At 36.0% G+C, this 24,575-nt stretch overlaps 1 protein-coding gene across 1 annotated transcript; it reads left to right on the forward strand.

Moving 5' to 3' along the window:
- The first annotated feature begins 392 nt into the window (after window positions 1-392).
- Window positions 393-24,538, forward strand: aven (apoptosis, caspase activation inhibitor). Its single transcript, XM_051139584.1, has 6 exons — window positions 393-692; window positions 1,014-1,191; window positions 21,574-21,644; window positions 21,723-21,818; window positions 22,232-22,529; window positions 24,216-24,538. Exons 1-6 carry the CDS (start codon window positions 483-485, stop codon window positions 24,350-24,352), a joined length of 990 nt encoding a protein of 329 aa, XP_050995541.1. The 5' UTR covers window positions 393-482; the 3' UTR covers window positions 24,353-24,538.
- The last annotated feature ends 37 nt before the right edge of the window (window positions 24,539-24,575 follow it).

The following is a 24,575-nucleotide window of genomic DNA, read 5'->3' on the forward strand; positions in this document are numbered from 1 at the left end:
AAAAAAAAAAAAAAAAAAAGACGTAAAACAAAAATATTTTCCTACTGTGATTAATCAGCATTCACCTGTGGTATCTGGATAAACGAGTAATTATTTTTTTTAAAAAATTATTATTTGACTTAGAATATGTTATAGTAAGTCAAAAAGTTCATTATTCAAAACATAACTCTTTTTACATTCCTTTACTCAAAGGAAAATGATAGGACTGCATAAGCACCGACTCAGATCTCACATGCCCCACACACCCCTGGTCCTACTGCTTTTGATACTACTCATATTCATAGTGTTTTCCCTCAGTTCGACCATCTTAATCTTTGGGTTTTTATGCACATTGGTCAATCGATAAACTCGCATTTATCATTAGGCGGAACTAGTTACACGGGCGGAACGTTTCCCCATTGAAGAGGGATCTCTTTTAAGTGTAACAACGGTTGTGGTGTTACACGATTACAGTCTCGGCATTAGTTCTTTCATGTTCAGTTATGGAATTCAGACATAGTCGTGGACGCGGAGGGCACTGGAAAAGAGGAGGTAGGGGTGGAGGTGGAGGTGGAGGTGGTGATGCTGAGACCGGCAGTGCGGGAGAGCACAGGGGTCGCGGAAGAGGAAGCCACCACCATCGTGGAAGAGGCAAACGGGATCATCGCAGAGGAAGAGGGCGAGAGTTTGGACCTCCTGCAGACTTTCGACGAGTAAGTGTCATCCATTATAAAAAAAAATCACTATGGCAACCATAGTTTATGCAGAAATACCGTAGCCAGTGTTAGTACATTGGATCACGTAATTACGGTTTATTTTAACTAGAAAAGAAAAATATGAAATATATGAAAATGAACTCTCACACTGTTTCAGTGAAATTTATTTGATAAATAATTAACTTATGGTATTACTGTACAATAATATGTTGGCTGCGGTTAACTTTTTTTGTAAAGGTTTTCATGAATCTACCAAACTAATAAAACTAATTTGTGCCGTGCTTGCTCACTGTCATCTTTTTTCTGATCGATTTCCAGCATCAAGATGACCAGGACAACAAAGAAAACTTTGAGCAAGAGGAGGAAGACCACTCCTTCTCAAGACGAAAGCTTGAGTCCAACTGGGACCGTTATGAGGAAACCGAGAAAGAAGAAATAAATGAAGATGTTCCTTCACAGAGAGGCACAGACTATCAGGTCCTTCTCACTTCAGCTGGTAAGACATGACTACCCACTTAAATCTGTGTCATATTTCCCCCCGTGTCTCCAAAACAGCTAATGCAGGCAGGAGATCAAAACCAAAATTAATGTAGAACAACGATGGTGTTAACCAGCTGTCCTGCTGTGTGATATTGAGATATGAAAGGGCAACAAGAAGGGCAAAGCTCTATTTCTGTTGCACAGTTGGATCTGATTATGAGGACATATCTCATCAACGACAGTTTTGTTTACATGTTTACAAATAGCAGTGAATTACCATTACGAATCATAGGGTTTATTTTAAGCTGCCTAAATAACAGTTTTGGCATCATATGTTTTTTTGATAAGAAATTAATATTCTAATTCTAAATTAATATATATATATACTTATATTCAGGAAGGATTGTTAAATGCTGTTCTTCTAAACTTTCTATTCATCAAAGAAACCTGAAAAAATTCTACTCGGCTGTTTTCAACATAGTAATAATAAAAAAATGAAGTAATATAAAATATTAAATATTTCAAAATATTTCAAAATTGTACTGTTTTTGCTGTACTTTGGATCAAATAAATGCAGGCTTGGTGAGCAGAAGAGACTTCTTTAAAAAACATAAAATATCTTACTGTTCAAATACCTTTGCCTGAATAACAGGGTTCATGCCAAAAGTGACAGTCGAGTCATTTATTCTATAATGTGACAAAATATTTTTATTTCACATAAATGCTGTTTTTTTAACTTTCTATTCGTCAGAGAATCCTGAAAAAATGTCACATATTCACAAAAATTTAAAGCAGCACAACTGTGTTTAACATTTTAATGACTGCTGAACATTCAGCCTTGCCATCACAGTAATACAATATATTTAAAAATAAAATATTTTTTAGAATATACACTACCAGTCAAAAGTTTTTGAACAGTAAGATTTGTAAAGTTTTTGTTTTTTTTATTATTATTATTTTGTTTTAATAATTTGACTATTTAGCTGTTTTCTATTCGAATACATTGTAAAATGTAATTTATTCCTGTGATCAAACAAATTTTTAGCATCATTACTCCAGCCTTCAGTGTCACATGATCCTTCAGAAATAATAATATCCTGGTTCAAGAAAGATTTTATTATTAATATTGTTATTATCAATATTTAAAACAGTTAAGTACATTTTTTTTCAGGATTCTTTGATGAATAGAAAGATACAAAGATCAGCATTTATCTGAAATAATAAACTTTTGTAACATTATACACTATAGTGTTCAAATGCTCGGAGACAGTATAATTTATTATTTTTTTAATTATAGAAATTAATACTTTTATTTAGCAAGGATGCTTTAAATGGATCAAAAGTGATGATAAAGGCATTTATAATGTTACAAAAGATTTCTATTTCAGATAAATGCTGTTCTTCTAAACTTTCTATTCATCAAAGAAACCTGAAAAAATTCTACACTGTTTTCAACATAGTAATAATAAAAATATTAAATAATATTAAATATTTTAGCATGTGACTGGAGTAATGATGCTAAAAATTCAGCTTTGAAATCACATGAATAAATATGTTTTAAAATATATTAAAATAGAAAACAGTTATTCTAAATAATAAAAATATTTCAACATTTTACTGTTTTTGCTGTACTTTGGATTAAATAAATGCAGGCTTGGTGAGCAGAAGAGACTTCTTTAAAAAAAACAGTAAATATCTTACTGTTCAAAAACCTTTGACTGATGTGTATTCAAATAGAAATTAGTTACTTGAAATTGTAATAATATTTCACGGTATTACAGTTTTCACTGTATTTTGATGAAATAAATGCATCCTTGGTGAGCATGAGAGAATTCTTTTAGAACTGTGTAAGCAAGTTTAGTTCTTTTATTTAAGAACCTTGGAGATTGATGTAATGGATATTTAGGAAATGCCCACAGCCAAAACAATAGTTTTCTTTATATATCATGTTGATGCAGAGAGTGTACGTTTTTGTTCAAGGGCAGGCCTTTAACACAACTGTCTAATTATTCAAAATGAACCATTACAGAGGCATTTGTTCCTCAGGTTTAATGAGCCTAAATCCAGTGTAAGTGCAGAATAAGTTTCCATTACGCTGTTCTCTCGAGGGAATTTTCTTTGCTCAATTTGCCTCTCATTTCCCTAATCTGCTTCCTCAAAAGCCACATTGATATTCATGAGATATATTTGTGTCATCTAATTTTACGACAGTGAACTACTGTAGGATTGCACTGCCTCTTGTGGTATTGCAAGAGAAAGACTATATCTATCATTCATGCATCTCTATGCAAACATACACACCAGAAATGTCATTTGTTACTAGCAGTCTGTTTCTGTTTGTTGTGGCCAAACCATAAAACTTGTACTCCACACAAAATTGAAGCACTTAATCTGTTTTGTCACTCTCCACTTTTTTCCCTGCACATTTACGATTAGTCATCAGAGGTTCAAACTCGCTGATCCCTGTGAATGTGGGTGGAATTTGTGTTCTCCAGAGCAAGTATTGTATGACTTCAGGAATTGTGTAGGACAGCTTTTCCATCAAAATGATGTGGTTGTTCAGCACCACTTGTTTGTCATATGGCAACAAAAGAAGGTTGGTGCTTATTATAGGACTTTAAAATTGTTCAGTGCTTTAGTGTGACTGCTTTGAAGAAGATTCTTTTCTGTCTTTCATATTTTACACAGGTATAAATATCTTTAAATGCTTTGTTTGACTTTGCAAGATATATGCAGTAAATATGGTCACACCTCTTGGTCAAATATTGCAATATAATGACTTAGTTATAAATAGAAAGAAACCTGTTCTGGTTTGTTCAGCTCTGCATGTCTTTCAAAGTTGCCTGACCTCCCCTGCGATACTCGACATACTGTCCTTTATCTCATTATGATTTTGCCAGCAGGCTCTGATTAGTGACTGTGGTGGTAACGGACTGATTAGGTAAAATGAGTGTAATTCAGCCTTCACCGGGGAGTGAAATAAAGTGGAGGAACATCCTTGCCTTACCCTTGAGTTTTGTCACAAATGACCAAAATTATAAGTTAATCTGCATTCTTTAAAGGTTCACTTTTACATGTTGTTTGAACATTAATGTGTGTTGGCAGTGTATGTACAAATCTACCCTATAATGATAAAAATTCATGCAGTGGTTTTTAATTAATCTAAAATAATATCCCCTTTTTCAAATCGAGCCGTTCTCAAGCCGCTCCCACGATAGTTGATTGACATGAGCGCCTTGCCTCAGATCAGCTGTAACAGTCCGATCTCCATTGTTTCAATGCTGGATCAGGGATGTAAGTTAGACAAGAATATCTCCGATTGAGCGATTGAGGTGTTGTGTTGTTGGATGTAATAATGAACATAGTGGTTGTCATTTACTCCCGACATCTGAAGCGCTGAAGATGCAGTGAATTACGTTTGATTGTGAAGGGAATGCGCCTTCCGATCTACATAAACGCGTCTGTGATCACGCAAATCATAAATGATGTGATCCAGCTTCACCTACAGCAGAAGTGAGTATAAGGGTTTTTTTAATGAATCTCTGCAATTAGTTAGCAAGTTAGTTAGCAAGTTTCGCGGCTAAACGCGCTAAATGCGCCTAAAGTAAACAATCTCTTCAAGCAGCTTGTCACTCTACAGAGAGAAGAGAGGGGCGGGGCGAGCAGAGACCATTTGCATTTAAAGAAACAATGCCCTCAGAATGGGATGATTTTTGCAGAGCTCATTTTAATAAGGTAAAAAGGGTGTTGTTGTACAGAACCATTGAGAATTTTTAACCAAAGTGTATTATAGACTTTTCATTAAGACCCTAAAGAATCATACCAACTTGTGGAAAATGGGCATCCGATGACTCCTTTAAAGGATTGGTTTGGCTAAAAATGAAAATTGTCATCATTTAGTCACCTTCAGGTTTGAAACGACATGAGTGTGATTAAACAATGACATTTTTTATTATTCCTTTAAAACGTGTAATTAATTTTATGCTCACTTTTGACACATTTCTATAATTCTATATCATCTAACTTGCAATTACACCAGCATCCTTCATGCAAAATACAAGAGAAATGGATACATTAGCAGATGTGTTTTCATCTTTATCATAGCAGGTGCTTGCTACTGTTTGTTGCCCACAGTTTTTGGAGTTTAATCAATCATCTTAAGTGAGTAAATCATGTGGTTCATAGAAAACCATTTTTTGACATACAGTAACACAGATGTAGCAATATTATAAGATTGCTGTTACAGTATCTGTTGATTTGCTCTGGTCTGTTATTGTGGATGTCAAATTATGATCTCCACCACTGTAAAGAAAACTACATCTGTCGGATAACTTTAAATCTGTTTGCCAAGAGGCTTTATCTTTTTTCTTTTTTGTGCATATTGCTGTCACTCAAATGGGTAATTTCATTTGATCTAATCTCACGGTTGATTGGAGATTAATCTGTCAGAATGTCTCAAGAACATCTTTAAATTTGGGTAGCATCATTCAATCCTTGTCATTTTTAGGCAGTGAATTTGTTGCTAAGGCCAGCATCATAGGCCAATACTTGCAGTTCGGCTTTTTTTCCACATTGGTTTGAATACACACTATGTGGTAGTTGCTATCTCGTAGTATAAGGTAATAATGATTTCCTTCAGATGAAAATGATGTGGAGCTCCCTCAGAAGAGGGCACAATTTCCCGTTTAAGGTGGTGAATATTTAAACAGGTTGGAAGCACAGCCATATTTGCTTTGCATTGATTTCTGGTTTCAGTAAGGAGTCAGTATTGTAAACATAGTGCAGAATAATGTATTTACAGGTAATTAAAAAAAATAGTGTGTGAAGATATAATATTCATGATATATTTATAATTAATATATTTTTATTTAATATTTAACACAAAGGTTAAATTTTTTTATCATTAGTGAATGCATTGCACCTTCACGTTATATTAACTCATGTTGATTTATACAACTTCAACATTAAATTATTTGAATATGTAAAAAAGAAAACAGATAAAAAGGTCCATAATTATTGGTTGTAATCAGTTTATGATAGCTAATGCATTCACTAATGTTAACAGATTGAACTTTATTGAAAGTGAATGTTTATTACGTTTATTATAGGTCATAGCACATATTAGTTTTAGTCATTTTAAATTTCATTTTCTATAGTTAGAGGTTTTCTTTGTTGTTTAGGTGATCATCTTCACAAATACTGCTTTTACTATTTATTTAAATCAATTCAGTGGATCCCTGAAACATAGCATTATTAAAACAAGGTCTGGTTTTTATTTTATTTATTTATGACCCAAAAATGAAAATGGAAATTTTTTTTCTTCCTCGTATCATTTTAAACCAGTATGACTTTCTTAAAAGACATAAAAGAAGATATATTGAGAAATCTTTCAAAACCACATTAAAGATTTTTTTTTTTTGTAGAATGTCTGCTTTTGTGTTCCACAGGTTTGAAACAACATGTGGGTGAGAAAACGCTGACAGAATTTTTTCAAACCTTTAAAATGAAACAGTGTATTCTTTAGAATCTCATTCAGTGGTATCTGTTGTCTTTTTTTTTTAGTAATGTTGACCTAATATTCAGACAGCTAATTTGCCCACTAGTAGTTACTACCTTGTCTTATTATCATTATTATAAGATATATGTCTCCAGTACTCACCGTTTTCATCACTCAGCCTTGAACTCCTTCAGAGATCTGGCTTGGTCAAACTGTCACCCATCCCAGACCTTTTCCTCCCTAGTGGATCATCTCTCTCAGGAATCGAGTGTCTAGATGCTTCTTCTTCATCCAGTCACGAGCCTGTTCTTAAATTATATAATCCTCAGAGTTGTAGCAACATGCTCTCCTTTGTTTTTGGACGAAGGAATCATAGTAAAAAGCTCTGTCTCAAGTTGTGGCAACCACACCAAAGTCCATAACAGTCATTGTTAAGCATCTCCTTTTCTCTCGGTGGTGGAGGATGATGGGGAAGTGCTGCTGCTGCTGCTGTTTCTCTGGATGAATATGTGCTGCTGCCTGTGGATGCACTGACAGACACAGATGTGAATGGCTGGGAGGAGGTCATTCCCACTGGGCTGGGATGATCGTCATGATTTGGGGCAGTGAACAACAGGCAGACGCCGAGAATGGGAGGAGGAGGAAGAGGAGAAGAGCGGGGGGCTGAACCGAAGCAGAAATGAGGGGATGAAGGTTAGACCGTTCAAGCTCATATTGTAGACAGTCTGGGTGTGTGGAGGGGCGGCATGATGCTCACTAAAACATAATGGAGGCATTAATTACTCTCTTTTGACACAGATAGTGTGGCTGCGAGCAAATAGGTGGGTGGAAAGGATGGGTTAGCTGGAAATGCAGACGTGAGAGGGTCATTTTATGACTTTTTGGTATGTCTGAGGGAGCTGGTGTAGTTTAATGGTCGTCTGAAATGTTACATGATATTGGTTCTTGGTAATTTATTTTTTTTTTTTTAATTCCTCTAGTACTTTTTGAGGTGATTGTCTGGTGTTCAAGATACAGTTGTAATATGAAGTAAATTGTTTTTGTTCCACTGGCTTCTCTGGTGAAAAAAAAAAAAAAAAAAGGATTGTTTTTAAACAGTATCTCATCTGCTATTGGTCGGCCAAATGAATAGCCCCACCCCAAATTTATGTCACTGGTTGAGTCAATGCTGCTGTGTCAGACTGGAATAATAGTATTAAAGTAATATTGAAATATTTTAACATCAAAAAACTATTTGTGACGGTGGACCACAAAACCAGTCATAAGTAGCAATGGCGTTTGGAGCAATGGCCAAAAAATACATTGTACTGTATGGGTCAAAAATGATTGTTTTTTCTTTTATGCCAAAAATCATTAGGATATTAAGTATTAAGTTCATGTTTTATGAAGATATTTTGAAAATGTTCTACCATAAATATATCAAAGCTTAACTTTTGATTAGTAACATGCATTGCTAAGAACTTAATTTGGACAACTTTAAAGGCGATTTTCTCAATATTTTGAACTTTTTTTTTTTTTTTTTTTGCACCCTCAGATTCCAGATTTTCAAATAGTTGTATCTCGGCCAAATATTGTTCTAATCTCAGTTTCAAAAAATTGACCCTTATGATTGGTTTTGAAATAAGTAAATATTAACAGTGTGCGTTTACATTTGTTTTCAGAACTGATAATAAAAAGAAATGTTTCTTTAGTAGCAAATCATCATATTGGAATGATTGCTGAAGGATCATGTGACTGAAGACTGGAGTAATGGCCACTGAAAATTCAGCTTTGCCATCACAGGAATAAATGACATTTTATAAAAATACTAAAATAGAAAATGGCTATTTTAAATTATATTTAAATTTCACAATATTACTTTACTTAATATTAATTTTACTGAATTTTTATCAAATAAGTGCAGCCTCAATGAGCATAAAAGACCTCCTTTGAAAATATTTTACAACCCAAAATCTTTTAACAGTCGTGGTTTTTATTTATTTAATTTGCACTTAAACAATTTTAAGAGTTCATTTTCATATGAAGATGATTTGACTATGTAGAAGTGTGGTTTCATCCCTCTAATTCTGCTCTCACAGCTGCATGGGTGTAATTAGTTGCATCACAGGCCATCAAAGGAAGCCTTGAATGATCAATGAAAAGAAACTGATTAAATGCACAGAGTTAATAGACAGTACAAACTTCATGTAGTGCAGGACGCTCAGGGGCTGAGCGACAGTAGCGCAAGCCCCATTAATCTGTTTGTTGTGCCCTTGCAAGGTGTTATTGTATACGGGTTGTCTGAGCTTGGATTAAGTACAGATCGACCAATTCAGGGTAGTTTTTTTCACACTTTTCCTTTTTGTCAGGAGTAGCACAATATCACATGTTTATGTCGTACAGTCAGGTTGACAGGAAATGGCTTATGTAAGATATTGCCATGTAGGGCAGGATTTCCAGGCCTCCAAGTTTATTGATTATAATGAGATCATAATGGAGGATATGAGCCATATCACGTACCCTGGAGGAGGACTAATAACGAAGGGCATAGATATACAGTGACAGCTCCGCTGTGTTCGCCTGCATCTGTGTGTCTGCCGTAACGTAGTATGTCTCCTCTAGGTCTCAGATGGCCAGCAGACACAACTCAGCCCTACACGCCACATACTCGGGTTACGCTTGACAGTGAGAGCGGCGAATTAATACTAAATGTTGCCTGAATTTCATGACCTTGTTTAGCTGTTGACTGCACTTCAGTGTGTCTGTGTCCCTGCAGAGAGGGAAAGACATGCTAATTCATTACCAACGACACTGCACCTGTAGGAAACTGCCCCCACTCCTGACATTCTCTCCTTTATTTCAGTTTCTTGGACCTCCACCTGTGGCCCTGGTACTGTCAGTTTCACCAGCTGGACCCTCTATAAATGGCTGCACCCTGGTGGGCCAAAGCACTCTAGATTGTCTCGTTTTATAGCTCTTGTTAGAAAGCAACAGTCTTATCTTGCACAAACTCAACCATTTAAATGTAACTTGCTAAATATACTTTTCTGATGATTATTTATATATATATATATATATATATATATATAATCATGATATAGTGATATATTTCATGAAATAGAAATTTCACAATTCTTGTCACCAGTGTCAAATGAATAGGAGATGCTGCATGCAGTACATTGTATAAAGTAACCACATTTATAAAAACACTGCATATTCTTCACTGTGTGAATTAAATATATATTTCTTCTTATTAAAGTTACAAAATTTAGTCAAGAGCAGTGAGAGTTTTTTTGTCTTTTGTTGTTTGATTAACATAAATGACAGACAGCAGGAATATTAGACTGCTGTCACTTTAAGAGCTGCCCAGATTCAATATACTGTTACACACGTGTTTTTTTTCTCAGCTTTTTGCTTTCACTTAAGACCTACTGTGTTTACGAGGATGCTTGCAAAGTTGGGCATTATAACACATACAGGTATGTGTGTATTTATCCGTTCAAGGCCTGTAAAGTGGCTCTCATGCTCTATGACAGTGTTGCCAGGTCCAGAGTTTTCCCCTGGAATTTACAGTGTAAAAGAGCAACAATTTTTAAGGGATTACTCCACTTTCAGAATAAAATTTCCTGATAATTTACTGACCCCCAAGTCATCCAAGATAATCGTGTACTTTCTTTTTTCAGTCTCAAAGAAATTATGCAGCTTCAAAGGATCTAAACAATCCCAGCTGAGGAGTAAGGGTCTTATCTAGCAAAACGATTGGTCATTTTCTTAAAATAGTCAAAATTTCTGCACTTTTTAACCACAAATGCTCGTCTGGTCTAACTCTGCGATGCGCATGCGTACTCTGTGCACTCCGGTTCAAGACAGTTGAAAGTTGATAGTGAAAAACTTCCATTTCATTTTCTCCTCCAACTTAAGATCACCCTACATTGATGTTCTTTCAGGGGAACCTTATCAAAAAATCTTACCAAAAACGTGGATTTTACCCCCCAGAATGTGATTTGTACCAGAGGACCCCCTCCGAAATGAGTTTGGGTTAGTTTTAAGGTACTTATGAGTAACAATTGGGTGGGTTTTTTCATGAAAACCTGGCAACCCTGCTCTATAAGCACCCTGTTCGTGTATCCAATATCCAAAAACCACTAGAACAGTGTTATATGTTTTGCTGGCTTACATTATCCCAAATGTTTTGAAGAATGTTTCAGTCCAGAAAATAAGCAGCTTTAACTAGTCCATTACACCCTAGATTTTCCGATTTTATTTTGTAGAAAACATGGAAATCCCAAAGGGCGACTGTGGCATAATGAAAGCTCCGCTGCTTTCGAGCCGTCTATCGCACTTTTCCTTCATAAGCAATCGCTCCAGCGTCCCTGTTTCGCTTCCACGACTTTCATCCCGACCCTGCTTCATATTACAGTGACCTTAATAAGTCTTTAATATATTAGCTTATCAATGAACATTATTTCTGCCCGAGTTGTGTCAGATTGCATCAGCTGTGTGGATGAAGACAACAACTACCATGATTACACACTCAATCACAGTGTCATGAAATTACACCTTTGTTTATTGTTTGTTTTGAATACACACCCGAAAATGTATTTATTGTGCCTTTAAAATCATGCATTTAAAATGCATGCAAACGATAAGTTTTAATGACCACCTAGCAGAGCAACGTCGTGTGAGCCTATAACCGTGATAGATAGTCAAATCTCTTCAAGTTGACTAATTTCTACCGGTTATTAGGAGGGTATTAATTTCACATCGTGTTTTTTTCTGAAAGCCCTTGTGCTACAGGAGAGATCATACGCAAAATGTGTAGCTACAACATTTTGTCATATAGAAGTTAAGCTTTTTCAAAGGGATGTTGACTACAGCCTGCCTAGCATGATCACATAAATCATGCTTTTTTCCAGCACGATCTGGTATTTCTGTAAGAATTCTGGATCATTCTTCACTTAAATGCTCAGCACCTGCACTGTGTGCCAGTGTTTTTGATCACGCACATACTGCGACTAGTCCCCAGCATCAAGCATTGGACAGTAATTATGATGCGGGGGTGTGTGTTTGCACCCACACAGAGTATCAGAATGTCATCTTTGCAATAATGTGTAACAGTAACAACTACTGTGTTAATGACTGTGTGCCTCTCTTTACTCGCTCTCCTCTCTCTCTGCTGTTGTTACCATAACACCTGTGCAATTTGCATGAGGCTCATTATTTTAAAACCATTTTGTATCCTTCAGACACCTTTGTGAATGTTTGGAAGTGCAACAGAGGCCACTTGTTTCTAATCATTTCCATATTGGCTTTCGCTATCTTTTCATCTATTTATCATAACTTGCTCCTTTTGAGTTTCCTGTGGCTGAGAGACAATTGTTTCCTTTTGTCACATCACTGAAATGTGGGAGCTTTTTTCAAACCGTATTTACAGGTTAAAGGTTCAAGTGACACTTTTGCATAAATATGGTTGTGTAATGATAGCTTTTAGTTATAAATAGCCTGAATGGTCTAATATTATGTCCCCAATGAACCTGTTTTATAATGCTGCCAGGAAATGGTCCCTTGATTGTCCCTTCGAGTTCATGTATGCCCAGAGATGCATTATTTGGGGCAGTGTTGATATTTGGGGCATGAAGTCCTTTGGTATTTGGTTAGAAGTAGATGTTTTTTAATGGCTGCTGTCATTGAGATACCTCAATTTTTTTTCTATGTAATGTCGATTTTGGGTTGGAATACCGGTCATAAAAGATTAAATCTTTGAAGATATTTTTGAAAGGATTTTGTGTGCTGTGTAATTTGTACTCACACTAACTTAGATCTGTCTTGAAATTAATTGCAGTCCAAAATATGTATTTTGGTTTTGAATTATCTAAAACAGTATCCTTGTTGTGTCACAGGTATTAATTCTGTATAAAATATTTCAGAATGTTTACAATAAATGCATTATTTTAAGCAATAAAAATATTAGGTAAATACATTACATAAGTAATAAAAATATCAGTGGCAAGTTTATTTATATAGCACATTTCATACACAATGGTAAATCAAAGTGCTTTACATAATTAATTAAAAAAATTATCAAAAAGTACCTAAGAAATAAAAATAGGACAGATTGTCTGTGCCAATATTAAGCAGTTTTATGGTTATCGGTATCTGTCATTTTCAAAACCGATCTGCAGATAGAATAATTTTGTCAGAGCCCTTGTTATTCTTAATTTTGACATTAATGTTCATTTTTACACCAGACATATATATATCAGATCAAAATATTGGTTATTGCGCTACTTGATCTTTAATAATTAAATAAATGAATTATGTAATCCTCATGTTAGTAAAAGTTGTGTTCTAGTCGTTTTGAAAAGTAGAGGATTTTCTTTTTCCAGAAAATACTAGTTAATCAGAATCCGAATCAGATTTTATTGTTAATGTTATTCAATAGAATAAAACTTACTGATTTTGCTCACACAGGGTTTTTTAGGATTTTTTCCCTCCACCTTATTACACTTGTGCTGTTTCCGGTCAAAAAATGACCAGCCTACAAATATAATCTTATGCTGTATTATTGCATTCAATCTTTTATCAAATTTTTCTTTCAATTTCCAAATTATTAAGAAATGCAGAACAATTAAAAAAAAAAAAAGATTTGATGAGAATGTAGCATAGCACAAGGGTTAAGTAACTTTTAAACTTGATCTCAGATCATGTAAATTTTTTATACTATATTATTTTTTTTGGGTAAAAATATCCAGTAGCCACCAGTATTATATATTATACTCTTACTGCGTAGAAAACTTTGATAATATTATAATATCTGTTATATTTTCCTCATCTTAATGGTCTATTGAAGTGCTTGAAACATGCAGCGTTATTGTATGTGTTGATGTAGTTTCAACTGAAACATGAAGACAGGGTGGGACATATTAGCAGTCCTGCCCCCTTTTTTAAAATAGCCAGTAGTGTTTTGTTTATATCACAGCTTGGGCTAAAGCCGTTGAGCTGTGTAAAGCCACATTTGACAGCGTATGACAGCTACAATTTCATCCATATCGCATTATCTATATATAATAGCATTCTGTATAGAATGTGTCTGAGATGTTCTGTGGTCTGCACCGAGTCATGCATAAGGTCTGCTCTGTGCTATTGTGTCTCTGGACCGGAGCAGGCGGTTCGTGTGACACAAAGCGAAACCAGACTTCATTTGCCCCAACAGAATGCATATTTACACTATCCGAATTATTCCCTATCCCCTATATTATGCACTACATGCCATTTACCGTACAGAAAATACAAATTCTGTGAACAAGTGACTGATAATGTAGGGGACGGGACACTTCAGAGTCTAGAGAGCGTTTGATTGGACAGAAAGTTTGTCATTGCTTTGGAGAACACTAGCTTATAGATAACAAAAAAGCCAAAAAAAATTCAATTTTGATTTCATGGGGACTTTAAATGTTGACATGCGTTTTTCCATAGTTATTTCTGAAGGTGCTTCTCCTTGCTGAGATGTGTTTTCTCTGTGTCCATCATTGGGGAAAATCATCTCCTTTGATCAAGAGTAGCGCATTGAGTGGTTGATTCATCTCTGTGGAAATAAATTACTCTTGTAAATCTCTATTAAGATGAGCCACAGCTGTCTGCTAACCTGATGATCAGTTCAGCCCAGTGTCCCAGCTGCAATACAGCCCCCACTTGTAGAAAGTGCACACACACAGACACAATGAGAGTTGTTATGTAACTTTGAGTGGCTTTTATGTTTAGATAAAAATGTAAACATGAAAGGAGAATACTGCTGCCCTTGTAATGTAGGTCAGATTGGATTCAGAAAAGGGCTCTGAATAACCTCGTCTCTTCTTGGTGCAGGGGGAAGAGGGCCTGGTGGCTCATCTCTGCATGGGCATACGAGATGCCCTTTCACAGCCTTTCGTTCATTGCAGGGGTTGTGTCATTGTGACTCAGATGCTGTTTCACACCTCTAGGTCAGATGCTGGTCTCCTGAGAAAAGATGAGCTTTTGAATTACTAGCGTCCATCGCACTGGAGCCCTGCTCTCATACCTATTACCCTGCCGCTTCAAGGGCCGGGACTATAGCGATATATAGGGAGGTGGATCCACAAATAAATGGGGAATTAATAAATTAAAATAGATTAATATAGAGCAGTAGGCACTCATCTGTTGAGAAGCTATTGAGTGTCATCTCTCATGATCACTGGTGCAACATCAACTTTCACAATTTTCAAAATAAGAGTTGATTGTTGATGCCATATGATTAACAGGCTTTAGTTCCAGTCTGTTCAGATGTGTTTTTATCTCAGACCACTTTATAAACATAATGATTTGAAGGTTACGCAACAGTTTTTCCAGTATCTGATCAGAACCGAAAGCAGAGCTTAGACTTTTAATGATTTGAAGGCAAACATTTTCACACAAATGTCCAAGCAGTGTCACATTTAAAGATGTGTTTTTAAATGTGTGAACTGCACAAAGTCTTTCCTTTCAAGTCAAGACACTAATAGGAAACTGTTGGCGTTCTCCATGGCAGCTGTGTTGAGGCGTATAGTAAATAACCGTCTTATTGTTTTGAATTTTTCGCCTTGAAATGTTTTAATTGCACTCATCACAGACTGATTTATTTTGATGGTTGTGTTCGTTATAGAGTTACTTTGTGTTAATTGGCTTAGCAATGATTTGCTCAAGAGCCATGACGACAAAGCAAATTAGCAGCTTCTTCCAAATGCCTGTAGCCTCCCTGCATTAAGTGCCATTTAATGACTAGTAGTGGATGGCCTGTGCTCTTTTTAATGGTGTTGGGCTTGTAGGTTCACAGCATTCCATGGTCCCGGTGTCAGTGTTTTATAGGACCTTTGAAAAAGCAAAGAACGGTGGCCAGATTTGGGTTGGCAGGCTGCATACATGATGCCACTCTCTGGGAGGAAATGACCTGTACTTGTAGCGCTGCTTCCTGTGCCGCCGCTCTCCCTCATTCAGAAGACGCCAGCCTGCAGAGAAACACACATCTGTCACACTGACATTATGCCAGCACTACCCAGAGCTGCTACTGTCAACTGTTTGGTTCACATCAGCCATTTTTATCTGTTTATTGCATAACTGTTATTAGGTTGTGTATAAAGTAAGGATGCACATTGTCCATATTGAGCAATTAATTTTTTTTAATAAGCCAGCACTGGAAGCAGCTTTAAGCCATTTGTGCACTATTTAAAATCGTATACTACGTATGTGTAAGGTATTTATTTAATGATGAACTGAATTAAGCTTATTTATTTCATGTTTGAAAATAGTTATTTAAGTTGAACTATTAAAAAAGGATTTGATATTTTTAAATGTAATATTTAAACCATATATAGTTTTATAAACAATTTAAAAAAGTACTTTTCTATCCATTTACCAGTTGCTTTTGGTTATAAGTACAATTTGATAAGACCAACTTGATTGACAAAAGAATAAAAGTTAAGTGGCTCAGTAGTGCACAACACAACGAAATCTCCACAACACAGTGCATAGAACAAATTTCATCGTGTTGTGCTAATTTTGCTGTTTTGCGTCTTCTTTCCATTGTGTTGGGACTTGTTGTCATTGTGTTGTGTTAATTTCGTTGTGTGGCGGCTCGTTTCTATTGACTTGTGCTAATTTTGTTGTGTTGTGACTTGTTTCCGTTGTGTTAATTTCATTGTGTGCCGGCTTGTTTCTGTTGAGTTGTGTTAAATTTGTTGTTTTGGCTTTTTTCTATTGTACTGTGACTAGTTTTCATTGTGTTGTGCTAATTTTGTTGTGTTGTGGCTTGTTTTCATTGTGTTGTGTGTTTATTTTGTTGTGGCTTGTTTCCATAGTGTTCATTTTGTTGTGTCGTGGCTCGTTTCTGTTGTGTTTATTTTGTTGTGATTTGTTTCCGTTGTGTTGTGTTTATTTTGTTGTGTTGTGATTTGTTTCCGTTGTGTTGTGCTAATTTCATTGTGTTGACTTGTTTTTGTGGTGTTGTGCTACTTTAGTTGTGTGGTGGCTTGTTTCCATTGTGTTTTTGTTGTACTGTTACTTGTTTCTGTTGTGCTGTGCCAATTTTGTTGTGATGTGACTTGTTTTCATTGTGTTGTGCTAATTTAGTTGTGTGGCGGCTTGTTTCTGTTGTGTTCATTTTGTTGTGTTGTGGCTTGTTTCCATTGTGTTGTACTAATTTCATTGTGTTGTGACTTGTTTTTGTTGTGTTGTGCTACTTTAGTTGTCTAGTGGCTTGTTTCCGTCGTGTTAATTTTGTTGCGTTATGGCTTGTTTCCCTTGTGTTGTGCTAATTTTGTTGTGTTGCAACTTGTTTTCATTGTGTCATGTTAATTTTGTTTAGTGGCGGCTTGTTTCTGTTGTGTTTAGGGCAGATGACAGATGACTCAATTAATTTTGTTGTGTTGTGCACTACTAAGCCAGCGTACAATGCTTTTTTTTAATATAGTTTATCTATATTAAAATAAGTTTCATATTATAAATCACAGTGTGAAAAGTGAAAAATTATTTATATTATAAATGAAACCATCATTTAAAAAATTATAAAATATATATATTGATTTATATGCTTAAAATGTAGACTTATTTTATTTTAATTTGAATTAATAAATTGGAAAAAAATGATTGCTTAACCTTTGTAATTGTCATTATGCTTTGTAACGATTCACAGCATTTGATTCACATTCCTGTAAAACATATATTTCCTTTATGCCACGTGTTTTATTTTTACCTTTGATTTTTGGGAGTGAAATATGACCAGGAATGATCCTGGGTGAGTAAATAATTAAGTAAATTGCTTTTAATTAATTATAGTCTCTGCATGTTAAACTGAGAGAAAGTATTTGACCATTATCCACAGGAGCATCATTTTATGCAACTTTTGTATAAAAGAAATATGCATGCGGTCTTACTGTAGTACTGAACATCAGCATTCCTACATCTGTAATAATACTCACTTATACTGTTTATCAGCCATAGCATAAAAAGAATCATTGGCTCTTGCTCCAACACATTCTGTATTTTTGTATCCCCACTAAATATCCATACGATAATTTCTTAATTTGTTCTTGCGCTTGTGCAAAGAATGTGTTTATCATACGTAATGCAGCACAGCAGTATGTCACATGCAGCTGGTTTGTTATATTCACTAGCCACACTACTTGCTCTGCGAAAGCTGCGCTGGCCCTCACCACACATGCTGACAGGACCTTTGCTCATTGTTATGGCAGCAGTTTCCATGGCGCTGTCACTGCCAGTGAAGGAAACATGATGAAATTGCCTGGATGGCATCTCCTGTCCGCAGCTCCACAGCCCACTCATAACAGCGCTTCTACACCGATGACATCAAGCACTGCGTACTTGGCAGTCCGCTCAGCTTTACCAGGAATCTTATTTCCTGTGACGTCGCTTCTGAGTCAGTGGCATCCTATAAAGACAGAATCTTTATTAGTAGCATGTCGTTTGTTTTAGTTGCAGCTGTTCATCATAAAGTGGTTGTTTATCTTCTTAACACACTTTATGTGAAGTGGCAGAATGCTTCTGAAGTGCTCTTTTGAAGCAGGATCGCTCCTCTTGACCTTGAGACCCTGCTCTGTATCATCCGTGTCAGTTTGGCCAACTGCAGTTGGCAAGTGTGTCTCGAGTGAAAGAGCGTTTCTGAGGCGGGAGGCGCTGAGTATTCTGCTTCACCCTGGCTGGGACAGCTGTGCGTGACAGACCCACGGCTTCTTTCTTCAGCTGTCCCAACTTGCTGCCGTCTCAGAATTCACGCTGCTTGCGTCAAGGTGAAAATGACTTCAAAAGATGACACACGTTCAGCTGCTGCTGTGAAGGTGTGCAGTGAACTGAGTGTTTAGATTATGGAGATCTTAGAGTTGTTTTTCTTGGCTGTGTTATTATGTCCCAGACAGAATTGAACTGAGAGGGTTGAAAACAAAGTCGTAGATATGATTAATGCTTGTTACAGTAATACAGGGGTTAGGAAGGTGAGCTGTAGTACATTGGCTATTGTTAATGAAAACTTAAAAATGTTTGATATTGGGAGAAATAAATAATGAAATACAAATATTAGGGAAGAAAACTTGGCACAAAAATTGACACGGCCACCGGAGCGCGGCCACTCTAATCAGTGCTTATGTTTATACAAGCAGCACCACACACGTTTCTGAACCGGCTCTCCGCTCTGCTTTTCTTAAAGATACACACATACGCCTCTTTTAATTAAATATAGCCAAAATACGTTAAAAAAAATTACGATTTAGTCGCATAACATTGGTTACGTCATTTCGCAATACTTTTTTATTGCCACTTTTTTAAAAACTTTTGCGCAAATCTGTAATGGAAACGCCTACTGTCAATATGTCAAAGCTTTGCAGAGATACAGCCTCAGACATAATTTGGCATCATGTTACAAAGTTTGCGTTGCTATACAAAAATGGTTCAGTCTATCAATACGAAACCCATGACTTTTTGTCAGCACGGTCTGAAGATTATCTGACTTGATTTTGGTAAAAATTGGACCAGCTGTCAATAAGGAGTTAGAAAAAGTAGGTTTCAACATAAATCTAAGTGGTGGACAGGAAGTTCAGCCAACTGTGGCATAATTGGTACCTATATTGTCAGCATGACCGAAGGAATATTTTAAGACCAGATTCCTTACAAAATGCTAATGCAATCAAAAGTTATTAGTATTTCTGCAAATTTCGTTATTAATAGTTAGGGCTGGTAGATTTTTTTCCGATTTTATCAATTAATTTGAATTTAATATTTTACCACAGTTTAATTTTTTAGAAATCGAGGAATTGCGATTTTGAATAAAAATATTAACAAGCGTTACAATTAGACAGTTTGACAATAAAACATTAAAAACAGTAAAGAGAAAATAAACCACACCCAACCACGTCAGCGCACGTGATTAACCGCTCACATGTGACATGCTCATATCGTTATTAGGAATAGGAATAACATGCAAGAAGATGGGAGTGAACTTCTTTTAACTTGAGCACCACGTTTTTATAATGCTGTTTCGTGCATGGGACACTGCAGGAGACATGAGTGCAACAGTCAAACACGTACATGTTTATATAGAAAAAAAACAATGGTAAAGCAGCACAATCGAATAAAAAAACCTGTGAAGAACTATTACACTATGTCTGATATTTCATGTTTGCATCATGGTGACTGGCTGAAAGCTGCTGTTCATTGTTTTTGCGGAAGATTTGTAGTTAATAATAGTCTACTGGTGTTATACCTAAAGTCATTTTGAATTTGAGTTATGCATAAGACAAGTTTGTACAAGATGTAGTTGTAGTTCATGCATTTCTTTTCTGCAAATATATAATTGATTTTTTTTTTTTTTTTTTTGTTTTTACTTCATGTTGACAACTTCATGTGCACTTGGAATATAATTTTCTTTAACTAGAGGTTTAATAAAGAACAGGTTACTTAATTCATGTTGTAGTTACATTTTCAAGTTGACTAGTTAAAAATTGCAAAAAAAAAAAAAAAATTGAGAATTGAGAAACGTTTTGAAAAATCAAGATTTAAATTTTTTGCCGTATCGCCCAGCCCTATTAATGGTTGCCATTTTTCATATCTCCTGACCGCTAGTTGGCGCTGCATCAAAACTGTGCAGGTAGCCACAGTTCATTTCTTATAACACACACCAAGTTGGGTGTCAATACGCCAAACCGTTGCAGAGATGTAGCCTCACATCCATTTTTGCATGTTCTTCAGCAAATTTGTTTGTGTTATTTAAGTATGGTTTGACTAATCAGCTTGAATTCCATAACTTTTTGCCTGCATGGTCTAAAAATGATCTGAGCCAATTTTGGTAATAATCAGACAAAGGTCTAGAATGTGTTTGAAAAAGGTTTTTAAAACCTTTATTAAAAATAGCGGAAAAACTTGAGCTTACACATTTTAATTTGACTTGGCATGAGCTAAGAATTCCTTCCTTAGGATTTTCCTTCTAGACCTTATGGTTCAAAAGTTACTAGCATAAACATGACTAAAAATTTGGATAAGTGGTGGCGCTGGAGAGTTTGAGTTAGAGACTCCTATCCTATATCTGTGTCCCCAGTTCTATGGGCTGCCATAGACTTCCAGAGCAGAAGAGAAGAAGCAGCAGAAAAATAAGAATGCCAACGGATGCAATAGATGCCTCATTTAAAATGATTTAAATGAAACTGAGCATATAACAATAAAAGCTAATTCAAAATATTATAAGATACTGTAATAGTATATGAGTGATACTAAAATTGCACAGCTTTAGTATTTATTTCCAATTACATTTTTTAAAGCTGGATAATTAAAACAGAATTAAACCAATTAGTTTTTATTATTCATGATATATTTTTCATAGCATTTAATAATAATATAAATGTACTGTCAGACATTAATAATAAATCTAACACTTGTGTCAGTTAATTATAATTTATTAATACCAACAAAATCATTTAATACAAAAAAAAATTGTCGTTTACTCACTCTCATGTTGTTTAAACTCTGTATAAGTTTATTTATGTTAAACACAAAAGAAGATGTTTTAAAGAATTTTGAAGAACCGCCAGTTGTTGGACCCCATTGACTTCCACAGTAGGAAAATACATACTATGGAAGTCAATGGGGACTATCAACTGTTTGATTACCAGCATTGTTCAAAATATCATCTTTTATATTCAACATCAAAAAGAAACTCATACAGGTTTGAGACGACATGAGGGTAAGTAAATGATTACAAAATTTTAATTTTCGGGTGAAAAAAAAAAAATGCACATCAGTCATTTCAAATGAATAAAGAATTCAGTTTAAGCTTCCTGAAAGTGTCAAAGCAATGCTAATACATTAGCTGGTGACTCAGTGTATGTAATTTGGTTCAGTTCTATAATTTCTTGTTTTCATTCGTTTCAGGGGACTCGTTCACTCAGTTCAGGTTCTCTGATGAGAAGGACTGGGAGATGGATTCACTGGCAAAAAATCAGGTTTTTCATGTTTTTCAGTGCAATCATCGAAATCCTGTTGAGGAAATATGTTCTCATGGTTGATTGTGGTTTCTTCAGATTCCAGCTCTGTTTATAGATCTGCCAGCTTTAACTCAGTCACTTCAAGAGCTTCCACTGCACACAAGACTGAACCTGGAGGCTGAGCTTGTGCAGGTAACCAGTAGCTTTTTTGTTAAAAGGGTCATGAACTGCCTGTTTTTTATTTTGCACTGTTCTCTGAGGTCCATTTATAATGTTATCAAGATTTTTAAGTAATAGGCTGTTTTCTGTCCTGTTTTTAACCCCACTCATCAAAACGCTCTGTTTGAATAGGCGTGGCGGATTGTATACTTGGAAGTAAACACCCACTGCTATGATTGGCTTACAGCGTACATTAATTCCTCATAGATGGACGCCGCTGTGATTTAGGTTTAAAACACATGAATAACCCATTACATATAAAATGTCTCTTTGAAAATTCTATTCTTTAATCTATTCTTTTAGTTTCTCAGTTCATGACCCCTTTAAAATACTATGAAATACTTACTGTCAGTGAAGAATGTAGTACTAGTGTTTTAATGTTTCAGGTAACGCTTCCTGTTGAGCTGCCGTCTGTGACAGTGCCTCACAGAACTGACTCGACTCTAACAACTGGTTTGAAAGCTCCTCAGGCAGGCCGAGAGTCAAACCTGAGCATTTCCTGTAGTGTAAAGCCTGTTTCAAGTACCACACCATCTCTCGGGGTCTCCACAGCCATCCCTCCTGCCACAGATGATGCTGACCAGGAGCTCGACCTTCTCCTCAACTTGCAGAAACCCGTCACAGAAATGACTTTAGTCGAATCTCACACTACAACAGATGATGTGCTAAACAACCCAACACAAGGTCAGTATATATGCTTGTTCTTTTGTTAAACAGTGTTGATGTGTACTGTAACTAACTAAACGTAGTATTAGTACTGACTTCCAGTATCAAGCTACATAATTAGCTACATAGATAAAAAGAAATGTTTCTTGAGCACCAAATCAGCATATTAGAATGGTTTCTAATGGATCATGTGACACTGAAGATTGAGTAATGTATTGCAGTCACAGGAATACATTAATTTAAAAGGGCCATCGGATGCAAAACTCACTTTTTCGTGTTGTTTGAACATAAATGTGTGTTGGCAGTGTGTGTACACAACCACCCTATGATAAAAATTCACCCAGTGGTATTTTTGTAATCTTTATAAGAAATATCCCCTTTTTAAATCAAGTCATTCTCAGCTTCTTGTTGGTGTGAAGTCACACCTCAAAAGCCGCTCTCACGATAATTGATTGACATGACCGTCTTACCTTAGTCCCCCCCTGACTGAGCTGTAACAGTCCGACTGTGACCGCCATTGGGTCTACTCCGATGCAGGGTAAGACAACAATGTCTCCGATTGAGGTGTTCTGTTGTTGGATGTAATGATCATAGCAGTCATCATTTACTCCCGACATCTGAGCCACTTAAGACGCAGAGGATTACTTTCGTTACTTTTGTTTTAGAAGGAAATGCGCCCGGTGATCTACATAAATGTATCTATGGTCACGCAAATAATTTGTGATTAGTTTCGCCTACAGCAGAAGTGAGTGCAAGGGTTTTTATGCATCTTTGCAAATCGCCTTTCTTAATAATGTGCTAGTTAGCAAGTTTCGCAGTTAAATGCAGCTAAAGTAAACAGACCGGCTCCTCACCCCAGAGTAGAGGGGGATGGGGTGAGCAGAGCTCATTAGCATTTAAAGGGACATGCAATAGAATGTCGCTCGCTCTTAGCAGGGCTGATTTTGACAAGGTAAAAAGGGTGTTTTTTTACACTACCACTGAGAAATTTTAAGCAAAGTATGTTATAGACTTCTCATTAAGACCCTAAAGAATTATATCAGTTTGTGGAAAATGGGCATCCGATGACCCCTTTAAAACAATGATATGTTAATAATGGTAATAGTCAACAGATTTTACTAACAGATTTACCAATCTCTGTGTACAAATGACATTATGATGCTGCCAGCTTTCTGAAGTCATTTTTACCTCCTTGTAAGCTGGCTCTGAGTTTTGACCCCCTCTACAAAATAGCGGATTACTCAGTAAATATTAATGTATGACATTTAATATTTTGGCTTTCATCATTATACTCATCTCATCCTGTCTTTTTTCAGAATTTTTTTTTTTAGCAAAATCAACAATTTGAGCCGGGGACCCAATAAGCTTTTAATGAAGCACCTCGGCGTTCTATTGTTACTACTTCTATAGTGACATTTTGGAATTAGTAACAGAGGATTGGGCTCAGCTGTTTGCACCAGGAAGGAAGTAGTTTGCACAAAAGAGGGTTTTAAAGACACTTTCTTTTTGTTTCTTGTATTTACACACTTGTGCCGTCGAGCTGTTGTATAAATGCAATATCACACTCGTAGCCATGCAATATTGCTGTATATCGGCAAGCTGATTACGTACTGCTGGCTTGAGATTCTGCATCAATCTTGTAGCTTTAAAGTTAAGTTTCAAAGTAGCTTCTGATGTAAAAATGTGGTTTTATCGCATCAACAGGTTCAGAAGAAGAGAGAAAAGATCAAAAGGCTGATATGAAAGAGACGAAGCCAGAAGTGGAGAGTGAAGCTAAACCTACGAGGCAGGACGTGACAGAGGAGGATCTGGAGGACTGGCTGGACAGCATGATCTCCTGATCCCAGAGAAGCTGACTGACACTGCTGTGGATTAAATCAGCACACGCAGCTTTGCTAATGCTGACATAGCGTTACTTCTGTGCGGACGTGAACATCATGCCGTGACACTTCATTAAGTCTTATAATAGCCAAGACTAGTTCAGTCATGGGAATATAATATGCTTCATCAATATATTACTCATAAAAGTGATGTAATGCTGTGCAACAGTTTTCAGACCCATCA

The sequence above is a fragment of the Labeo rohita genome, chromosome 20 (genome assembly GCF_022985175.1).
Source record: "Labeo rohita strain BAU-BD-2019 chromosome 20, IGBB_LRoh.1.0, whole genome shotgun sequence".
NCBI classification, from domain to species: Eukaryota; Metazoa; Chordata; class Actinopteri; order Cypriniformes; family Cyprinidae; genus Labeo; species Labeo rohita.

Coding starts and splice junctions, on each gene's coding strand:
- aven (XM_051139584.1), top strand. CDS start 483: ATGGAATTCAGACATAGTCGTGGACGCGGAGGGCACTGGAAAAGAGGA. Junction 693..1,013: donor CTCCTGCAGACTTTCGACGA/GTAAGTGTCATC, acceptor ATCGATTTCCAG/CATCAAGATGACCAGGACAA. Junction 1,192..21,573: donor GGTCCTTCTCACTTCAGCTG/GTAAGACATGAC, acceptor CATTCGTTTCAG/GGGACTCGTTCACTCAGTTC.